Source organism: Myodes glareolus, chromosome 22 (assembly GCF_982192425.1).
Source record: "Myodes glareolus chromosome 22, mMyoGla1.1, whole genome shotgun sequence".
Taxonomy (NCBI): domain Eukaryota; kingdom Metazoa; phylum Chordata; class Mammalia; order Rodentia; family Cricetidae; genus Myodes; species Myodes glareolus.
Genome location: NC_142047.1, coordinates 15,728,452 through 15,751,003, shown reverse-complemented (window position 1 = coordinate 15,751,003; position 22,552 = coordinate 15,728,452). Strand labels below are relative to the sequence as shown.

The 22,552-nt window shown below is 43.1% G+C and overlaps 1 protein-coding gene across 1 annotated transcript in view; it reads right to left on the bottom strand.

Moving 5' to 3' along the window:
* Positions 1 to 22,552, bottom strand: part of Lonp2 (lon peptidase 2, peroxisomal) — an 87,912-nt gene that overhangs the window by 6,785 nt on the left and 58,575 nt on the right. Inside the window, exon 12 of the mRNA XM_048434637.3 lies at positions 2,658 to 2,800. Within this exon, the coding sequence (XP_048290594.1) occupies positions 2,658 to 2,800 (143 nt within the window). The remainder of the gene's footprint in view (positions 1 to 2,657; positions 2,801 to 22,552) is intronic.

The following is a 22,552-nucleotide window of genomic DNA, read 5'->3' as shown; positions in this document are numbered from 1 at the left end:
CCCCAGCCCTCAGGTTAGGTAAGCAGTGCACCACTGAACTCTAACCCCAGCCCTCAGGTTGATTTTTGTTATTTTCCCACTCAAACTGCCAATTAGGTAATATGCAGATTGAGGAAACATTTAACATGTTTCAAGAAAAGGTTAATGGATACTAGACTGGGCCTCTTAGTGGCATTTTTTTTTAAAGAAAAAAATGAAAACATTTATGCGTGTGTACATGCACATGCATGCCAAGCACATGTGTGGAGTTCAGAGGACAACTCTGCGGGTTCTGGGGACTGACCTGTTATGGTTAACTGTCACTTTAAGAGACAAGCCACGCCCACTCCCGGTGACCCCTGCCCTTCTCTCACCATCTTGATACTCACTGTCCCCTTTTGGCGCGCATGCTCTCTCTCTCCCGGGCCCTTCTCTGTCTCTCTCCTCTTCTTCTCTTTCTCCCCCTCCCCGCCCCATAAGTAATAAATATCCAATTCTATTCTGTACGATGTGTCTGTCCACGTGTCTCCAACGCACTCGCCCACCCAGCCGCTCGCTGCTCAGGACCTGCTCATACCCCCCCACCCCCCACCCCCCACCCCCCTACCCTCCCACCCCCCACCCCTGGCTTGCTGGGACCAGCCCGCCCATCATGCCTGAGACCAGCCACTGCTCGGGGACTGGCAGCTGTCTTTAGCTGTCTTTGCCTGGGACTGACTGCTCCCAGAGTCCACTGCCTGCCTATTGCCACCAGGGATCTTGTAGCATTTTTAACATGACCCCTGGACAACAGGCATGGTGACAATCTCCTTTAACCTGCTGAGTTGTTTCTTTAGCCCAACTGGTTTGTTTGTTTGTTTGTTTTTTGAGACAGGGCTTCCCTGTAGCTTTGGAGCCTGTTCTGGAACTAGCTCTTGTAGACCAGGCTGGCCTTGAACTCACAGAGATCAGCCTGCCTCTGCCTCCCGAGTGCTGGGATTAAAGGCATGCATCACCACCACCCGGCTCAGCCCAACTGGTTTTAATACTTCAAAGATCAATACTTAAGGACCATTTGCATATCTAGTTGTGGCCACATTTACATTGCTTTACCTCCCATGACTAAGATGATCTCTGCAAATGTGGAGAGCTCTCTGTGACTCTTAGTCCAGAGGAAGACTCATGTACCCATCAAGACTGTACAGCCCTTCACAAGGAGCCATGGCGTCCTAGTAATGCCCTGGCAAACATTATAGGAGTATGGATGTGAATAGGCCCCCAGGACTGACAGACCACGTAAAGATGAAGAACGTGGAATAAAAGTGTGGCAGGCCACAAGTGTATCGAAAAAGTGCCTATCTCTGCAGGGGTCAGTGTCAGCAGAGGATGAACAGCAAGAGTGAGGTTTGCAAACTGCCTGCTGAAATCCTCCTTTACGTTCAAGTTGGTCAAGTATTCTATTGTGATAGCTAAGATGCTGTTAGGAAAATAAAATGACACCAAAGAGCACAACTAAGCCATGTTACAGCTTTTCCTTTCTGTTCTTTCTGCTGTTCCTCTGCCAGCGCTGCTGAGGTGGCAGAAACTCCACATCAGCCGAGAAGGGTTACAGACAGACAGAAACAAGTGTCAGCCCTTTGTTTCAGTTCTCAGGGGACTGCTGGGATGAGTCTTTTCTGGAAAGTCTAGACAAAAGAGGCCATGGAACAGGGACTCAGAACCCGCCTTGACGCTAACAGTGAAAACTAAGCTCATTCTCTTTAAACGCTGTGAAATTCAAATCCACGGTATCTGAAGAATTCAAAGAACCCAAATGCCTTTGGCTGGACGATTCCAGATCTGCTGTCAAGAATAAACAAGGACTGTTCCGGGTGAACGGGAGCTTTGTGGGAAGGCTCGTTAGCGGAAAAGCCAGTTCAGAAGTTAATACATGAGCAAGGAAGATGGCTGCAGCGAGTCTCTCCTCTCCCCTTTGTAAGCCCTTGGGAAAACCATCATCACTGGTAATGATTATGAAGTTTTGCTCGAGAGACTGCCTAATGCATGGTTTGATGGGTTTATTTTCTAGACATCTTTACAAACCTCTCCTAGGAAAGCACCCGGAACGTCTAAACTCCCCAAATATGCTGTAATGGCTTCAACATTCTATTCTATAACTTTGTCCATCTGCGTCTTGGCTTGTCCTGGCTCTCAGCCTTCTGAGGTAGGAAAGGGAAAAGCAGAACAAGACAGTAATAGGGTGAGCCCAACACTTGGCTTAACATTGAGGGAATTATCCATAGGATGAGAGGATCCTGAAATACATTATCTGGTGGGCAGTAGCCCCAGTCTGACACTAAAGCTGGACTCTTGCTTTCAGACAGTGGGGATCATGATGATTCCCCACCTCCTTCCCAAGCCCTCAGGAGCACAGACAAGACATCTTTGATTAAGATGCACACAGCAGAAGATAGGGTTCTTCCGCAGCAGCAAGACCACAAGCATGAGTCAATCATGAGATGGAGGTGGATGACTAAGTCAAGTCAGCCTAGCTGCCCTAGAGACACATGGCTCTCTTTCCCTACAGAGCCACACTACCACATGTGACAGTACGCAAGGAGATTTCCCTTTTAAGACAGAACTTTAGCCTCAGAAACCACAACTCTACTTGCCCGATATCAAGCAAGCGCCAGTGTAAACATAGATATGAGAGTCCTCACCTCCAGCTCATACATTGGTGGCCCCAGGATGTCTTTCAGAGCGTGGAAGTCGATGAGAATCGGCATTTCTGGTGGCAGGGCCAAGTCCGCAGTGTCACTGATGGCTTCAGGCTTCGCACCTTCCAGCACATGTTCTCTGCAACCTAAGAGGAACACTTATGTTCAAGTTCCGAGAGAGCTGCCTGTCTGAGCAGTCACTAGTGGGAAAGTGTAACCGAGGCACAGTGACTACTGCGCTCCAGTCCTCTATGCACTTACGGGCACAGACCGCCTTCACCTGTCACAGGGGGAGGAATCGTCTTTTAAAGCCCTTATGGGAGAACTCGCAAGTGCCTCTACATGGTTACTGTCTCTGCCCCTCACAAGAGGCAGACCTGACTATCTTCTTTTCATATATAAATTCTCATTGAGAATAATGTGGAGTGTGGTGCCTCAAGCCGTCCAGCAACTGGGAAGCTGAGGAAGGAGGGCTGCTGAAAATCCTAGGTTAGCCTGGGTTATAAAATAAGACCCTGTCAAAAACAACAAACACCTGCTACGTAGTAATGTTGAGGCTAGGTAAAATGGACTATATTCCAGCATTTGGAAGGTCAGGCAGGAGGATCACAAGTTCAAAGCCTGCCTGGGTTATAGAGGGAATTTAAGAGCAATCTGAGCAACTTAGTGAGACTGCCTCAAAGATATAAAGTCAGGCATGATGGTGTACGCCTTTAATCCCAGCACTTAGGAGGTGGCAGTCAGACCTCTGTGAATTTGAAGCCAGCCTGGTCTGTATAGCCAGTTCCAGGACAGCAAAGGCCATATAGTGAAACCCTGAGTAGTGTAAACAGACAAATAAGTAAAAGCTGGGGATACTTTCACTGGGAGTATGCTTGCTTAGCACATAGAAAGTTTTAGATCAAAACTTGGCTCACTGTTAAACAAAACAACAATGAAAGCAGGCACAGTTCAACTACTGGCCCCGGAGACCATAGGCTGAAGGTGCAGACACAGCACATTACTTAGTATAGTATAGTGCTATCGGATCAGTATAACCTGAGCCTAGCACAAACTCAACTCCCTCTTAGAGGAGTTTGATATGGTGTTGTACTTTCTTTCTTATATGTTTTTGGAGATAAAGAGTTTTATTGTGTAGAATAGGCTGGCCTCAAATATTCAATCTCTGCCTCAACCTCCCGAGTGCTGTAATTACAGGTATGTGCCACCATTTCTGTAGGTGTCCTGTGGCAGTGGAGGGTGCTCATTTGCTCACGGCTGCTCAGACCTGAAATATTACATAAAACTGTATTAATTAAAACACTGCTTGACCAATCACTTAAACAAATTGCTAGTTAGCTTTTATATCTTAAATTAACCAATTTCTATTATTTTATATTTTGCCGTGAGGCTTGCAGTTTACCGCTAAAGTTCTGGGCATGTCTGCTTCCTCCAGTGGCTACATAGCATCTCACTGACTCCACTTACTTTCTCCCAGCATTCAGTTTAGTTTCCCCGCCTAGCTCTATCTGCCCTATCACAGGCCAAAGCAGCTTCTTTATTCAATAACCAATAAAAGCAACACATTGCTTTTATTTCCACATCAGTCCTGTCTCACTTTCTGATGGGTAATGTGAACCTAGAGATGATAGAACCTCATGATCTATGTATGGGTTTTGTTCGTATGTTTGTGTTTTTAAAGACAGGGGTTTGCTATGTAGCCTTGGTTGACTTCTAACTCATGATCCTTTTGCTTCACTATTGAGTGCTGGGGCTGAGGGCATGTGCCATGGTACCTAGCTGGCAATGGCTCTTTTGTAAGGATAAAGCTCATCTTTAAGGTTATTACCTGCCCATAAATAATTGGGCATGCTGCAGTGAAAGATGCAGAAGCCGAGTTGAGGTGCTTCTCCCCATGGGAGCATGCTGCTTGGATGATAAAGTAAAACACACTTATTTTTGTCTGGGGTTGGCACAGGGGGGCTGGACCATGTTGGGCTCAGAGGTTTTGTAATTCTTCAGGTGAGAGATATTACATGATCTGCAATCAGACCTAAAAAAAAGTTGAGGTTTAAAACTGTAGGGGTCAGGGGAGCTGGAGAGATGGCTTAGTAGTTAAGAGTATTTGCTGCTCTTTCAGAGGGTCTGGGTTTGGTTCCCATTACCCATATGGTAGCTTACAACTTTCCATAACTCCAGTTTCAAAGCCTCTTCTTGCCTCGAGTGCCAGGCAAATATGGAGTGCACAAGTATATATGCAGGTAAATGAGGCAAAACATTCGCACACATAAAAAAAAAAAACAAGCTAACAAAACAGCAATCAAACCCTCCAAACCTGTACACTGGAGAGACAATTTCAGTGATAAAGGCACTGGCAGCCAAATCTGACAGGTTCAGTTCCCAGGCCCACAAGGGGACCGACTCCCTTAAGTGCACCTGACTTCTATACGCATGCATTTACACATGTGTGCACACACACAATATCTAAATTAATACCTGTATTTTAGACAGGCTCTCACTATGTGGCTCTGGCTGATGTGGAGCTCTCTATATAGACTTGGTGGGCCTCAAACTGAAAAAGAACTGGGAATAATGAATGGGATGTGTTACCGTGCTGGGCATACAGTGCCCAGTGTTACAGTGTCTTAAAAACTGCAGGAAATTGTGCCTCTGTTTTGTCTCATACATTCCTTTAGTCTATTTTTATCATGGAGAGTTTTCCTTTTTCCTTCAATTATGACAGATAGAATCAATGGGTATAGTAGTCTGGCTTGGTAGTTACTGTCTTTCAGAATTTGAACTACATCTGCCTAGGCCCTCCTGGCTTTTAAAGTTTTAGCTGATTAATCTGTTGCTATTCTGATGGGCTTGTGTCTGTGTAGCTTGGTGTTTCTTACTTGCTTCTTTCAGTATACTTTTTGTTTTATATATTTAGTGTTTCAATTATGACAGAGGGGATTCCTTCCTGATCTTAACTGTTTGCTGTCCTAAATGCTTCCCATGGCATCTCTTTTCCAAATACATTAAGTAACATAAAAAAATTTAAATTAAAAATAGAGAAGTATGTAATTGAATGATTACAGATCGAATGAACTGAACAGACACTATAGAACATTCTTCTGACACACTGCAGGATACATATTCTTCACAGAAAACCATGGAGCTTTCTCTAAAATAGATCATCTATTAGGACAGAGCAAGCTTCAACAGACACAGGATAATTGAAATAATTCCTCATATTCATGAGAATGGAATAAGACCACAAATCAACAGTAAGAGAAGCACTAGAACACATATAAACTCCTGGAGATTAATGCCCTATTGAATGATGAGTGAGTCTCTACAGGAGTCAAGAACATAACAAAAAAATTCTTAGAATCAAATGAAAATGAAAACACAACATTCCCAAACCTAAGAGATATAAGGAAAACAGACCGAGGAAAAGAAGTTTATATAGCTCTAAGTGTCTACATGAAGAAATCAGAGAGGTTACAAATAAGTAATGAATGATCCACCTTAGGGCCCTGGAAAAACAAGAAAACCCCCAAGACAGTAAACAGAAAGAAATCATTAAGATCAGGGCCAAGACTGATGATGTGGAATCAAACAAAACATAAAGAATCAATGGAACAAAAACTGGTTCTTTGAAAATATTGACAAACCCTTAGCCGAACAAACCAAGAGAGAGAAGACTTAAATTAATAAAATTAGGAATGAAAAGGAAGCCATTATTTGAAATACTAGTGGAATCCAGGTATCATTTGGTCTTACTTTAAAAGTATAAAGTCTACTAGATTGGAAAATGTATAAGAAATTGATGAATTTTTAGATGCATATGACCTATAAAAATTAAGCCAAGTCGAGATTACACAATTTAAACAAATCTGTACCAAGCAGTGAGATTGAAGTAGTAATTAAATCTCTCTACACTGAAAAAGTTTAGGCCCAGATGGATTCACAGGTGTATTTCCCTAGACCTTCAAAGGAATAATATGTCTAAAACTAGTCAATAAAATAGCAAAGAAAGAAATATCACTAATCCCACCCCCCCTTTTTTTTTATAAAGCTAGTATTACCCTGAAACTAAAGATAGATTAAAAAAATAAATTTCTCTAATGCACTTAGATGCAAATCTTTTTGGCAAAATACCTGCAAATTGAATTCAAGAACATATCAGAAAGATCATTCACCATGATCAAGTTGGATTTACCTCCAAATAAGATGCTGGGATGGTTCAATACATGTAATCAATAAATGTTATAAATTATATAGAGACTCAAAAGACAGAACATGCCTGTCTCAGTAGATGCAGTAAAGGAACTTGACAAAATCCATTAGGCAGCACTCACTGGACTCAGTGGGTTACCAATGTGAAAGCAGGAAGGGGATGTGCTGGAGGGAGCTCTGGAGGGTGAGGGCGGAGAGCTGCGGTGGGTCTGATCAAGATACACTGTATATACACACTAAATTAACTTTTTTCTCCCTGTTTAAATAGTTTGAAAAAAAAGGAAGTTGAAGTTTTTAAGAACTGTCTTACTATCTTCAGGGACATCTTCATGCCTTTTTGATAGATAATCCAGACTGTTTTAAGTTAATTCAGGATATGGCCAAGATGGTCAGAGAAAATTCAAGGCACTGAACTGCAGTAAGGTAGCAGGGAAGCACACAACACGGGGCTCCAGCGTGGATGCTGGTACAGATGCAGGCAGAGCTGGAGTGGGTGAATTTCCCAGGGACCAGGAACACTCTTGAACTGTCTCCAGCTACAGAGCCCTCAGCAGCCAGCTGTCAGTTACTGCTGAGAGACTTGCAGGTGTGCCCTTCCCTTTTCCTCTTACACTGAACATGATTCTGATGAAAGCAGGTCTCAGAGCTATCGAAAAATCACGAGGGACAAAGAAGGGGAGGTTCTGGAAGATGGGAAAGGGGCTGGCAATGTAACTCAGTCAGTAGGGTGCTTGTATATCACACATGCAATCCGGATTCTAGGACCACATTAAAAAAAAAAAGGTGGTGACACATGCCTGTAATTCTAGCATAGGAGGCAAAAGTAGCCAAAGTTCAAGGCTACATACTGAATCTGAAACTAGCCTGGGCTACATTAGACTCTGTCTTTTTTTAAAAAAAAAAAAAAGAGGAGAGGTAAAGGGAAAGATTCTAGAGTATAAACCTCAGGATATTGTAGCAGCTCTCTAAAAGCCCAGAGTACTGCCTTTCAAACAAATCTTTCATTAGAATGGTACCTCCGTAAGGTGATCTGTTCAAGCAGGTGACCTGTCTTGGGGCTGGGAATCAACCCGCAAATGAGAGACAACTGCTTCACCACTGAGCCACACCCTGAGTTGTTACAAACCCAACAACTGTGAACGAAAATTTCTGAAAAGAAGCTGTGTCCAGCTATGAACAAAACCTCCTGGAAAGGCACTTCTGTGTCTGCAGAGATCGATGGGCTGATCTGAAGCTCAGTGCTGTGAAGACTGGAATTTTGTAGGTTCAGAGGCTAATTACTTTACCTTGAGCTAGTTTTAGCCTCTGGAACAGCCATTCCTTGCCCCAGTCTGTATCTGAACCAACAGTTGTGAAATTAAAACAACAACAATAAAACAAAACAAAAGCCAAACCAGCACCACCAGAAACCTTGTAGAAGCCGTCAGCAGGGGAACACTCGCTTCCACCTATCCAAGAGCTAAGGATGTCATCAAATAGCATCTTGGGCCTACAGAAAACTTTCCCTCATCTTGATGTATCTACATTTGTGATGGAACTACCAATTTTTTTTGTTGTTTTTTTATTTTGTTTTTTTGTTTCTTCAAGACAGGGTTTCTCTGTGTAACAGTCCTGGCTGTCCTGGAACCCTGCAGAGCAGGCTGACTTTGAACTCACAGAGATCCACCTGCCTCTGCCTCTTGAGTGCTGGGATTAAGGGCACCATCACTGCCCGACCCACCAATTTTTAAGTTAGCTTTTAAAGTTAGCTTGATTTATGACTTCCTTTGTTCTATACAACTATAAAAACCCTATGAAACTGCTTCTACATGGGAACATGGAATTTAGGGCAACATAATCTGTGTTCATGGTCACTCATAATGACTCTAAAATAAACTATCTCTTATTTGCTTTAAGGTAAGAGCTGTGGGTATTTTTGGTGACATACCAAAAGACAGCTCCTGCATTCCATCCTTGCTCAGGGCAGACAATCTTAGGTTTTTTATTCTCTACCTTGCTTACCCAAGCCCAGCTGCACAAGTTTAAAAGCTACATTTCTTGGTCTTTGGGCATAATCTTTCAGAGATTATGAAAGGTGTATCTGTTTCCAAAAAAAGCAGAATTTTAATGTCTGGGGCAGGAGAAGGCTGAACCAACAGTGCACACAGCTAACTATGGCCCGTAGCAGTCCACAGACAGGTAATTTCCATTGAAATGGTACTGTTTTTGTCAAACTAACATCCTTAGGCAAAGCTTTCTGATAACACCTAGGTCACCTCCTGAGGTTATGGAATTTGGGAAGGCCTGGGAACTCAAGAAGCACATGAGAAAAGCATGATATTTAAAATCTGGATTGAGCTGATCCAATTCTCCATTTTGTGCCCAGAAAAACATGCTGGGAGATGAAACCCATCACCTAAATCCAGAGCTATCACAGATGTATCAGGGCTGGTCCCAGCCAGACTGATTTCCACAAGCCAGTACAGAAAAACCACCCGTAGCCTACGAGTTTCTTGACAAGGCAAAGAGCAGCAAATCTAGAGACCAGATTACCTGAGTTGAACACGATGGTGGCATCTATACTCATACGTGCATGCAGAGCTGAGGCAGTACAACCACATCAGGCCAGGAGTCAGAAACCAGTCTGAGCAAGAGAGAATCCCAGTGGGGAGAGAGAGAGAGAGAGAGAGAGAGAGAGAGAGAGAGAGAGAGAGCAAAGGAAAGACTTTGTTCTTATTGTGCTGGAACCCAAACCCAATGCCCCATGAATGCTAGTCCAACTACAGTAAACACTTTTTAACTTCTAAGAACAATGGATGTAATTTGGGTTTTAAAAATTTAGGGGGTTGCTGGCATGGTGGCACACTGATTCCAACACTCAGTAGGCAGAGGTGGGAAGATCTCTATGAGCTTGAGGTCAGCCAGGACTACATGGTGAGACCCTGTCTCCAAAGCGGGTGGGATTGGGGAGATGGCTCAGTGGGTAAAGTGCTCACTGTGTAAGCCTGGCAACCTGGGTCCAAATCTGTAGAGCCCACATAAAAACCAGACTCATAAAATGACCATTTGTAATCCTGCACGCCCCTCTGGGGAGATGGGAGGAGAGACAGACAGCTGTGTGTAGAGAGACCTTGACTCCATGTGGAAGGCAAGGACCAACACACAATGTTTTGGGGCAAATCCTACAGAATGTTCAGCAGAGGTACATTTGCTCTCTCAGTGTCTACTCAAAGTTGCCTGTGGTCAGACAACCTGGCAGGGAAGTTCTGCTCTTTTGTTTGCAAACAGACCTTCAGAAAGTTCCTCCGCATCCTTTGCTAGAAGTTGTTTCTATCAAAGTAAAATGTGTAGCTCGGTGCTTATCATTTTAACTGGCAAATGAACAATCTGGGCACACCAAATACATCCACGGCATCACCATTATCTATACCCAAACTTCCTATCATCTTTAGCATAAGCGAACCTGTAAAACCAGTGGCTCTCAACCTTCCTAATGCTGTGACCTTTTAGTACAGTTCCTCACGCTGTGGTAAGGGACCATAAAATTATTTTCATTGCTACTTTATAACTATAAATTTGTTGCTGTGATGAATTATAACATAATTATCTAATATGTAGGGTATCCGACATGTAACCCTTGAACCAACTATTTACCCCCAAAGGGTTCTGGACCCAGAGGTTGAGAACCACTGTGTTAAACTACAATTGTCCATTTCTCCTCACATATCACATTGTTTCTCACTTAATTTGATGGTAGACATTTGGATCGTTTTTCCTTTTAGCTTATGGAAACAACTCCACTATGAAGACGACTATGCACGTGCGCTCTTCTCCTGAGGTACACAGTGCCCAGGAATAGAACTGTTGGATTACTACAGTTCTACTTTCAATTATTTCGAAGAACTGCCACGTTCTTTTCAAAGTGACTGTACCACCTGACAGCAATGTAGAGCTGCCCTAATTTCTCCACATTTCTGCCAACACTCACACATCCTGTAATGCTATTATAGCCGGTCTAAGCACGCGGTGGCTCGCACTGTAGCTCTTGTGTGCATTTACCCAGGGAACTATGATCTTATGCATCTTTTCATGTCTTCATGGACCATTTGTACATCTTTGTTAAAGAAATATCCACTCAAATACTTGGCCTGTTTTTAATTGGACTGTTTCTATGCAATTACGTTGTTGTTCTTTATATGCTTTGGGTATCAATTCTTTATCATGAATGACTTACAGGTGTTTCATTCCACTGTGTAGACTTTGTTCACTTTCATTTATAATTTTCTAAACTTAGTTATGTGTGGATGTGTACAGACAGATGTAGGCCGTGGTGCAGGCATGGAGGTCAGAGGACAACTAGCAGGAGTCAGGGTTGAGCTCAGGTTGTCAGATTGGTAGCAAGAACCTTTTCCTACTCAGCCCTGCTTTCATTTTAATTACGTCATTTTATATACAAATTTCTAAAAATTGTATTTATTTTTATTTATTGTTGTGTGTGCGCGTGCACATGCTTACCACAGTGCATAAATGAAGGTCAGAGGACAATCTGCAGGAGTCAGTTTTCTCCGCCCACCAGTGGGGTCCCAGGGATGGGACTCAGGTTGTCAGGATTGGCAGCAAGCACTTTACTCCCCAGGCCACCTTCCCAGTCCAATACACAAAATTTTAACTGTGATGATGGTCAGTTCACTTTTCTTTTTTGGTTCCTACATCTAGTGGCACACCTGTGAACAGTGTCAACTACAACATCAGTGAACGTCCTCCCAGGGCTCCTTTAAAGGTAAGTTTACAGCACTGGTTCTTCAGTCTAGAGCGTGGTCCACTTCCAGTTCATACCAGCGCTAGGCATCCAAGCTAAGCTTCATTCTTTGGTGACATGTGGACATCAAGATTTCCCAACACCACTTGTTGAAGAGCGCCTTTTCCTAATTGTATGGGCTTGGAATCCCTGCTAAAATACAACTCCTCGTGGTAGCATTTATTCTTTGTGTCTCTACTCCGTTACATTTATCTGGACTTCTGTTCTTAGGCCAATATCATACTATTTCAATTATGACAGCAGGGTGGCAAGTTTTGGAGTCAACAAGTCCAAAGTCAGAAAAAAAAATGGTTTGGCAGTTCTCTAAAAATGGCAACATGAAACACAATATATCCTGCCATTCCATTCCCACACACGTGCATATCTAAAGACCTGCCTGTGGGGACTTCAGGTGCAGGGCGGCACTATTCTCAGAAGCCCAAAGGCGAAAAACCACTTACTTCTTCCCCAAGACTTACCTACTTCTTCCTTCAATTCTAAGTGATTTGAAGACTCTCTTTTTCATTTCTTTTAAATAGGATGCTGTACTGGGTATAGTGGCACATGCCTATAACCCTAGCAACTGGGAGGCTAAGTCAGGAGAACTGTGAATTTGAGGTCAGCCTCAGTAGCGTAGTGAGACAGTAAACTCCTGTTTCAAAATCAAAACCGCACACCAAGGCAATTGGAATTTGGAAAGAATTGCATCGAGTGTGTGTATCACTGAGGCGTCCTAACAATGCTGTTTCCCGAACACAGGACTCTGCAAACGTCTTCTCAGAATGACTCGCTGAGCCTGTCTCGGCCACACTGGCTCTGTGGTAACCGCTCAGTTGCCGGTGGCGTATCCACCTGAGCAGCTGTGCTGATTAGTTTTTGTCCATGTGCTCAATCTAGAGCTCCCTGGGAAGAGCCTTTGGAGCCCAGGGGACAGCACGCACAGGCTGCGAGATCCTGCGCTCTTCCCACGGCTGGGCTGGGCTTGGTCTGATCTGATTAACTCGCTCTGGTTCATCTGCTTTAAAATAAGTATGTAACTTAACTTGGATTTCACAAGAACTTACAGTTAAAAGACTGGAGTTTAAAGAGGACTTAAGACTTTTACATCATTGGACAAATTTAAAGACCATGGGACTTTTAAAAGTTGGACTGTATTTTATACTATGATATTAATATAAACATGAGATCTTGGGGACGAAGAAAGAAAAGATATCATGCTTAACAGTGTGTGTCAGACTGTGTATCAAGCAGATAAGGAGTCAACTGTGCTGTTTAGTTTCTGAGACAAACTGGAATTACCTGGAAACAGAGAACCTCAACCGAGGAACTGCTTTTATCAAACTGGTCTGTGGGGGCATTTTCTCGATTAATGTTGTGTGGTGACAGTCCTGTGCAGGTAATCCTCGGTTGTATAAGAAAGCAAGCTGTGGCCAGGCGGTGGTGGCACACACCTTTAATCTTAGCACTCGGGAGGCAGAGACAGGTGGATCACTGTGTTCGAGGCCAGCCTGGTCTACAAGAGCTAGTTCCAGGACAGGCTCCAAAACTACAGAGAAACCCTGTCTCAGAAAGAAAGAAGGAAAGAAAGAAAGAAAGGAGGGAGGGAGGGAGGGAGGGAGGAAGGGAGGGAGGGAGGGAGAGAGAGGAGGGGAGGGGAGGGGAGGGAGGGAAGGGAGGGAGGGAAGGGAGGGAAGGGAGGAAAGGGAGGGAAGGGAGGGAGAAAGGAAGGAAGCTGCGCACACCACCGGAAGCAGACCAGTAAGCGGTGTTCCTCTGTGGTCTCTGCTTAGGCTCCTACCTTGAGTCCCTGTCTGGCTTCGCTTGGTGATGGACTACAACATGGAGGTGGGAACCAAATAAGCTTTTCCCCTCCAAGTTGCTTTAAGTCATGGTGTTCATCACAGCAACAGAAAGCAAACCAGTACAGTAGCCAAACTAGAGCTGAGGGTGTCATTCCAGGGTTTCAGGGAGTTAGCAATAGCCTTTTGGTTTGGGGGGTATGATCGCCCCAAAAGCTATTCAACTGATGGGTTTAGAGCAAGTTTATACTTGGCCATCTTTTGACCCTTCACTCGCCTTGGCAGCATACATGAATTCAGATCTTATTTTGGTATGGAGAGAAGAACATACATGGCAACTAAAAAATTAACTAAATCTTTCAAAGATACCAACCCTGCTTTAAAAGGTGATATACTGGGGGCTGGAGAGATGGCTCAGTGGTTAAGAGCATTGACTGCTCTTCCAGAGGTCCTGAGTTCAATTCCCAGCAACCACATAGTGGCTCACAACCATCTGTAGTAAAATCTGATGCCCTCTTCTGGCCTGTAGGCATACATGGAGGCTGAATACTGTATACTTAATGAATGAATAAATCTTTTTTTTTTTTTAAAAAAAAAAAAGGTGAGCTACTGGAGGCTGGAGAGATGGCTGAGCAGTTGCAAGCACATACAGCTCCTGCAGAAGTTCAGCTCCAGCACCACATGGGTGACTCTCAACAGCCTGTAACTCCACCTCAAGGGATCTACAACCTCTTCAAAACCTTCACGGGAATCCACACACATATGTCATTTACTCATACAGACACATAAAACATAATTAAAAATACATCTTTTAAGGCCAGCCTGGTCTACATAGTGTGTTCTAGTACAGCCAGAGTTATATAATAGAAAGACCCTGTCTCTCCCCTACCCCTGAATCTTTTTTTTTAAATTATTTATTTATTTATTTATTTATTTATCATGTATACAATATTCTGTCTGTGTGTCTGCCTGCAGGCCAGAAGAGGGCATCAGATCTTATTTCAGATGGTTGTGAGCCACCATGTGGTTGCTGGGAATTGAACTCAGGACCTTTGGAAGAGCAGGCAGTGCTCTTAACCGCTGAGCCATCTCTCCAGCCCCTACCCCTGAATCTTTAAAAAGTAAAATGATTAGAGCATTTGCCTAGCATGTATGTATGAGGTCATGAGCTTGAGCCATATGCAATTAAGGCAGAACAGAGCAAGGAAGTATGGCTGATTGTCTCAGGATTATGGTTTCTTAGCTTGCAGGGCAGTCTCTCTCTCTCTCTCTCTCTCTCTCTCCCTCCCTCCCTCCCTCCCTCCTTCCTTTTGGTTTTTTGAGTCAGGGTTTCTCTATGTAACAACCACCTGCCTCTGCCTCCCAAGTGCTGGGATTAAAGTTGAGTGCCACCACTGCCCACCTAGGAGGACAGTCTCTTGAGACACCTCTCCAAATAGTACATTGCTGGGTGTGCTGACAGATGCCTGTAATCCTAGTATTTGGGAGGCTGAGGTAGGAGGGTGGCACATTCAAGGCCAGAATGAGTTGCAAAATGCTCACTTCCCGCTTCCCCAGCACTCCTTGCTCTCTGTTTCTTGATCCATCAAAGATCTGAAAAGTCTCAGCTAAAAGCTCCGAACCACGATTGTCCCTTAAATGGTGAAAAATCCACCCTTCCTCTCTTTCTCTCCCTCTCTCCTTCGCTTCTGTCAGCGATATTGTCACAACAGGCAAGTGACTGACACTGTGGCGAGCTGACTAACAGGACTGTCTGCTGGTCTTAAAGAAGATGAAGCCAAGACGCAATGACTCCTCAGTCTGCCTTGTCATATAAAATTCTGTTAATCCTTCAGTCTTTCTAGGCTGTGCAGAGTCCCAGGCACTTATGGCTGAGATTAACCTGTGTGACTTCAGATGCAGGAGTGGTTTGCTGGATGACCCTGAATAGGTCATCTCCCCTGATGGCTAGTTCCTCTTTCATAAATAGGGTGGGTGTACCTGACTTTGAGAGGTTTCTATGACGTGTGGGGATAAGGCATGCACATCATACAGTAGATGCTCAAAAAAAAAAAAATTTAAACCTGGCCTGTGAATACACTTCAATGATAGAATGCTTGCTTAGCACATGTGAGGCCTCAAGTGCAATTCCCAGCACCAAATAAACAAAAACAAAAAAAAGTCTAAAACTGGAGGGAGGCAATATAATAAGCAAGTAAGCTGGCGGGAGAGGGTCTGCGGGATGGTTCCCAGAGAGCCGTCACCACCAACTAGCATGCACATCTCTATTGAGTCAGTCCCCTCAGCCTGTCATAGGTGGTATATGTAACCCAAAGAACGTGGCACCAGTATATGAAAGGCTGCTGATTCTGCCTCTGGCTTCTACCTCTTTTATATAACATCATATACTCACTGTGAGAAGCCAGCTGTCATGTCCTAAGCCCAGGGAGAGGCCCCTGTGAAAAGAACTCCAGCCAACAGTCAGCAGAGAACTGGGCTGGGTTAACAACTGCAGGTGAGCAGATAGATAGTGAGCTTGCAGCCTCACTACAAAATCTCAGGACAAGTCTTGGGGCACAGTTACTCAGCTGCCCTCCTGCTCCTGGGTTCCTGATCCACAGAAACCTTGTGTAAAACTTCGATGCTGTCCCGATCCCAGCAGTGCTTCTATTTGTCCTGTAGCTCCCGTGTCACTACAAGATCGTATGCGAGCAGGGAACTGGCCTGGAGACTTAAACTCACACGCACACACAGACAGACAGAGACACACAGAGAGACGCAGGGACATAAACATGGGTCATCCTTTATACAAGAATGCCAAATGCCCCCCTGATACAAGAATGCCAAATGCACCCCTGATACAAGAATGCCCTTTATTATGCTCAGGGGCAGCTTATATAGGGACCCTTAGCCACACCCAGCTCTCGGGATCTTTCAGCTGCAGGCCCGTCAGCCTGCCATCAGGGTCTCGTGCTCAGAGCAGCTGCAGGTGAGGGCTTGCTCTCCAGCAGCTGCAGGCAAAGAAAGTCAAGGGGCCAGGAATCTATAGCTCCCAATAACCTTGATATAAATACTTGATAAAATTTGCTAAGTTTTGGGGGTAATTTGCTACAAAGTAACTGATAAGTAATTTCAAATTCAAAAGGTAAATCTTGCAACAAATAGATGTTTGCTACAGGAGGACAAGCAGGATTTAGCAAAAAGTTACACAAACCTTACCACCCACAAGTATCATATACACTATTTTTTATTTATTCTATGTTCTGAGACAAGGTCTCATACTGTTGCCTAGGCTAGCCTCAAATTCCTGTCTACGCTCTTGCTTCCTTCCTCGTAAGCGCTAAGAGTACGCGTGAACTATGGTTCCTGACACTATTTTCATTACTACATAGCAACATACTTACAGCAATAGACAGGAGAACGGAAATCCCCAAATTCGGAGGCTAGTCAGAAAAGAAATTGAGAAACTAAAAATCCCCTGGTGCTCCTGCAAGGACAGCTTCCTGTTTTGGTTAGGAAGGGGGGTACACTTAGAATATCTAGCACAGAATGTTTTCAACTTGAAGTCAATGGCCGGAAGCTACCACAAAGAACTCTGACAGCTAGCTGGTCACCACAGGTCACCTCTTCCTGCAGAACTGGATCCTGAGAGGAGCTAAGACGTGAGTGGGGTGAGGAAGATGCCGGAAGTGCAGAGCAGCACTCCTTGAGGACATCTGGACCCTGCCCGAAGAATGAGAGCTCAGAGGGTGGGTTACCGTCTCCACCCACTCCAGTCCTGCTTATGCTGTGCTTACTTGCAAGAATTAAAGCGAACTCCAATAAATGTGTGATAAAAAAAAAGAAAAAAAGAAAGAAAGCGAATGAGTGAGAAGTCATAAGCTAGAGAATTCAAATATTTTATTCTGATGCATATTATATTGTGGTGGTGCCTAGAAAGGGTGTGGTAAGGCGGTAAGATACAGGATTTCTCTTAGGCCGAGTCTCTGTGAGTACACCTTCTGGAGGACAGAGGGACTGGCACTGCGAAATAACACAAATCAAAGCGCACACCAGGCAATCAGGATCCGCACGGAACCACACAGACTGTACTCAACAGGACAGGTTGTGGTCTTGCCAGCCCAGCATCCTGTGCTGGTTTATTGTGGGAAGACAAGCCTGTCTTCAGGTAAATAAAATCAAACCCCTCGCTTTTTCTCTTTGAGAACACAGCTCGTACCCTCCTGTGGACTGGGAGCTAAGCTGCTAGCTGGATGGAAGAGGTAAGGACAGTGTCAGTGGAGGAGCCCTGTGGTGGGACTTGTGAATCAAACCAGGGCTGCTTACATGCAAAGTGGTGGGGGCCTAGCCCCTACCTCTGTCTGTTGCTAGCTACTTTTGTTCCTTCAGCCAACAGCCTTTGAGATACCAGCCCACTGGGGTGTGGTATCTTTTGCTTTGAAAAAAAGTGGTGACAGCCCTCCCCTCTCTCATTTCGGATTCTGCTTCTGGCTATCAGACACTTTCCCTGGTCCTGCAGGAGGCTGTTGTCTAGGATGGTGATCTGTAAGTTTTTTCCCTTTAAATAAATAACTCTTCTATTAATCATGATTCCAAATTGGTGTGGGATTGTTTTATGACTTACTCCATTATCTGTCTTTTGGCCAAGTGTGCACTCTCAGCACTGAGCTACAAATCTCTAGACCCAGATGGATTTCTTTCTCTCTCTCCTTACTTGGTGTCATGGGCTAGAATTGCACATTGCCATTCTGCAGAGTGATTAGATAAGCTGTTTCCAGTCTTAAAAGGACTTGAAGTAACTGTGAGACGTCGAGTTTGTCGAAACAGAGTTGGCTTCATTGACAAAGGAGCTAGAAAACTTGTCTCGAAATTCTTCCTTCCCTAATGCGACCAGCTCCTAACTGGAGCATGTTCAGGCTGGGAATCCAGAAACCCAACCGGGAAAAGAAGCAGACAGTAAAGGCCCAGCTGGACTCAAAATGGAGAATTTACAAGTAAGGGGTCACTTCAGCAGTAAGAGCTGCATTCTTAGAGAACCACGTTCTAGAGGATCATATTTTAGGAATAAAGTTAAGTCGAGATAGAGTAATCCTACGAAGTCTAAAATGAATGAATTCTTGGCAGTATCAAAAGTGGCCTGCTGGTCCCTAGTGATTTGTGAAAAGAAAATATCACCCTTTTCAGAGGACAATGATTGCTACAGTCTTTATATTTTGAATTATAAGGAAGGAAGAAAACAAACAAAAAATGAATACTAAGAAACAGGATACCTTATAGAAGGATAAGGAGGAGAAAAACAAGAAATGTGTCTGGAGACAGAACTCAGAGGTAGAATGTGAGATCCTAGGTTCAACCTGTAGCTCTGGACTGACAGAAAACAAAAAATAAAGTAAAACAAAACAGAAATAGAAGACAATAAATATACCCACCCAACAGCAGCAGCAGTCATAACAGGCAGGTGATACAGACAAACAGCTGGATCAGATGACGGATTGATCAAAGGTACCCCCCAAACCCAAGAAAGCAAGGAAAATGGATCAAAGAAGAAAAGCAGCTGGGTGGTGGTGGCGCACACCTTTGATCCCAGTACTCAGGAGGTAGAGGCAGGAAGATCTCTGAGTTCAACGTCAGTCAGGTCTACAGAGCAAGTTCTAGGACAGTCAGAACTACACAGAGAAACCTTGTCTTGAGAAACCAAAAGAGAGAGAGAGATGAAAAGACAATTCCAACTAAGAATACATTGGGTGAATAATATATATATGTACACATAGATAATCAAACAAACATTCCATTGGGATAAATATATATGTATATATACACATTTATAATTAAATGACCATTTAAAAAGCAAAAAGAACAATTTATGAAAATAGAGGGCAACAAAAATGTACAAACTGAATATAAGAACTAAATTAATGGGAAAAAGGGGGTTAAGAGAATATGGTTTTTTTCTTAGAGTCCCAATGGAGAAGGAAAAATATCAATTATGTGAAAAAACAATTGTCATAAATTTTCTAAAACTGATGAAAGAAATTAGTTCACACATTACAAAAGTTGGGAAATCCTAGATGAATAAACATAAATAATATCTATCAGACCTGGTGGTGCAAGCCTAAAATTCTAGTGCCTCAAGAGGCTGAGGCAGGAGAATTGCAGGTTCAAGGACAGTCTAAGCAACTTAATAAGACCTTGTCTAAAAACAAACAAACGAACAAAAAATGGAAAAGTAAAAAGAAAACAAGGTGCTAGCATGTGCCAGGCTCTTCGTCCAACCCCCAGAATTGCAAACAAATGGACACTGTGGGACAATTCTGTATTCTGTCAGTTATGTTTTAAATAAATGCTGATTAGCCAGAAGCCAGGCAGGAAGTATAGGCAGGACAACCAGACAGGAAGTAGAGGCGGGGCAATGAGAATAGGGGAATTCTGGGAAGAGGGAAGCTCCCTCTGCAGTCCTGCCCAGACACGGAAGACGGAAGATGTGACCTGCCCCACTGAAAAAGGTACCGAGCCATGTGGCTAACATATACTAGAATAAAGGGCTAATATAAGTTATAAGAGTTAATAAGAAGCCTGAGCTAATGGGCCAATCAGTTTATAACAAATGTAGACTCTCTGTGTGATTTCTTTGGGGCTAAATGGCTGTGGGACCTGGTGGAAGGACAGAAACAGGCAGGACAGAAAACCCGACAACAGGACACTTGGCCACATGTCTGATATGTGTCTGTTCCCAGAATCTGAAGGCCAAGACAAAGTGTTACTGGAGAACATGAAAAAAGAGGTTTATGAATCGAATCACCATCAAAATGGACAGTTTCTCTGCTAAGGTTAGTTTCTGAGAAAAACGCTCACAAGGTGCTTATGTCATTGAGCACACATGAAACGTAAGGAACCAAATAGGCAGACACTGGTCTAACTCTGCAGAGTAAGACCTAAGTATGTGATATTGAAAACAGAATATTTGTCTTAGCAAAAGACAGGCAAATATCAGAATAAAACTTTAGTCATGTGTTTTTTTCTTCAACCCAACTAACACTCCAGGAAGGAAAAAAAATAAATTTGGAATGTCCTAATACCATGTAGAAAAACAGGAATCAATACTTTTATGAAAGGCCTTGCTTTACAGCTAACTGAAGCATTGCTATTCCTCTTCTGACACTAATCAACTATATCCCTCATCTGGCTTCTCCAATCCCCATTGCTCTGTGGCCAGTTGAATTGTCAAAACAATCCCACAAACACAGAGACACCATTCACAGACCAAGATGCTGGGTCCGCTCTGGAAAACCAGTTAAAACTCTGGCAGTTTCTGCCGGATTTGAAGCTCGTGGTTTAAAGTTACTTTTCTTTCTGGCAGTAACTCTGAGTCCATCATTATTTCTAACATTAGAAATAATAACTCACCCACTGAATTACTTGAAAGTTTTGAAACAACTGTTTCAAGCAAATAACTCCTACTCTAAATAAATCTTTTTCTAACAAAACAAACACGTAATGACTAAGCTCTGCTCAAACACTGGCATGCAGACCTCATGCAGACCCTGTGTAGGAATGCTCCTTTTGTTTTCATTTTTTTTTTGAAGTCACAAACATGATTTATTATAGTTATATCACATACTACATATGCTATAATTACAATATTCCTTACAATTATCTATTAAGTCTAGAGGATAGTCGTTCACAGTAACTCAGTGTTTCACGATATCAGAACCACCTAGGGCCATGTCTGTGCCTCTGATAAGAACTACAACAAAAGTATCTGAAAAATAACTGTCTTCTTAATTAGGAAGGCATGTAGACTATAGGTAATATAGCTTTGCTACTCAGTTTTGCCTAGCTACACGATCAGGTACAAGATGACCTGTAAGTAAAAAAATAAAATCACAACAAAACCCAAATGACTATTCTCATTAAAATTGTATGCTCATAAACAATTCACAAGCTCTTTGAACAAGTTCCTGACTATTTGTAAATATAATATAGACACAAATATTAGAAATTATATATACATACACACATTAAACTGCATTATAGCTATGGAAAATTCCATTTGACACCTACGCATGTATTGAAAATTCTAAAAACACCAGCTCAATCTTAAATATAATTTTCTGAATGTGTTAAATGAACACATTTCATTTCAGCTATTATTCTATTACAGATAGAAAAAAAGACAGAGGCTTAGATGGCCGAAGGTTGAGCACACTGGAGCACAGGAAGAGCCCAGCTCCCAGTTCTAAAGAGACCAAAGAAAGAGCCATTCCATGCCGCTGCATGGTCTTTCTGTTCACAGGTTAGGGCAGGTTTTAAAGCGTAATCTGAATATCTTTATATTTCCTCTACCAAGTTCTACTAACTTTCTACTAAAACAGTGAAAAATGAAAAAGTAAAAACTCTTAAGAATAAGATGAGAAACAAAGAAAGCTGATAAAGAGATGCTGACAAAATTTTGGAAGCATAATGTAAACAAACAGAAATACAATGAAATTTAGCCAGTTAGAGAAAGCAGAAACCTTAGTGTCTACAGCGTTTGACAGGGTGATCAACAACAAACTGACCTGAGCCATGAAATCCTAAAAAGACTCAGGAATTTGGGGTATGCCTGAAAGTTTTGTGAGAACTGACCTAGCCTGTTTTGTACTGCTATGACAGAATGCCCCAGAGAATGGAATTAGTAGTGAATACAAATGTGTTTGACTCATAATTTTGGAGACTGAGAAGTCTAAAAGCAAAGAACTACATCAAGGAAGGTCTATGTGCAACATGGCAAAAAAGTCACATGACAGGAGAGCTCCTGAGAGACAGAGGTGAAGGAAATCCAACCTCATCCATTCACCAGGAACCTACTACTGTGAAATGTAATATACATACCCTCAAGATAACACACTAATCCTGTCATAGGGAAGAGCCCTCATGACTTAATCAGGATAGAACTCAGGGCTTGTGGATCCTATGCAAACACACCAACACTGGGCTACATCACTAGCTTCCTAGCTCCTCACTACCTTAGAACACCTTAGAACACTTGTTCCATTGGAGGTGAAGTTTCCAACATATGAACTTGGGAGACACAAGCCATACAAAGGACAACAGAAGTCTGCTGTCCTTATAAGAAACAATTAGATTCCAATATTCTT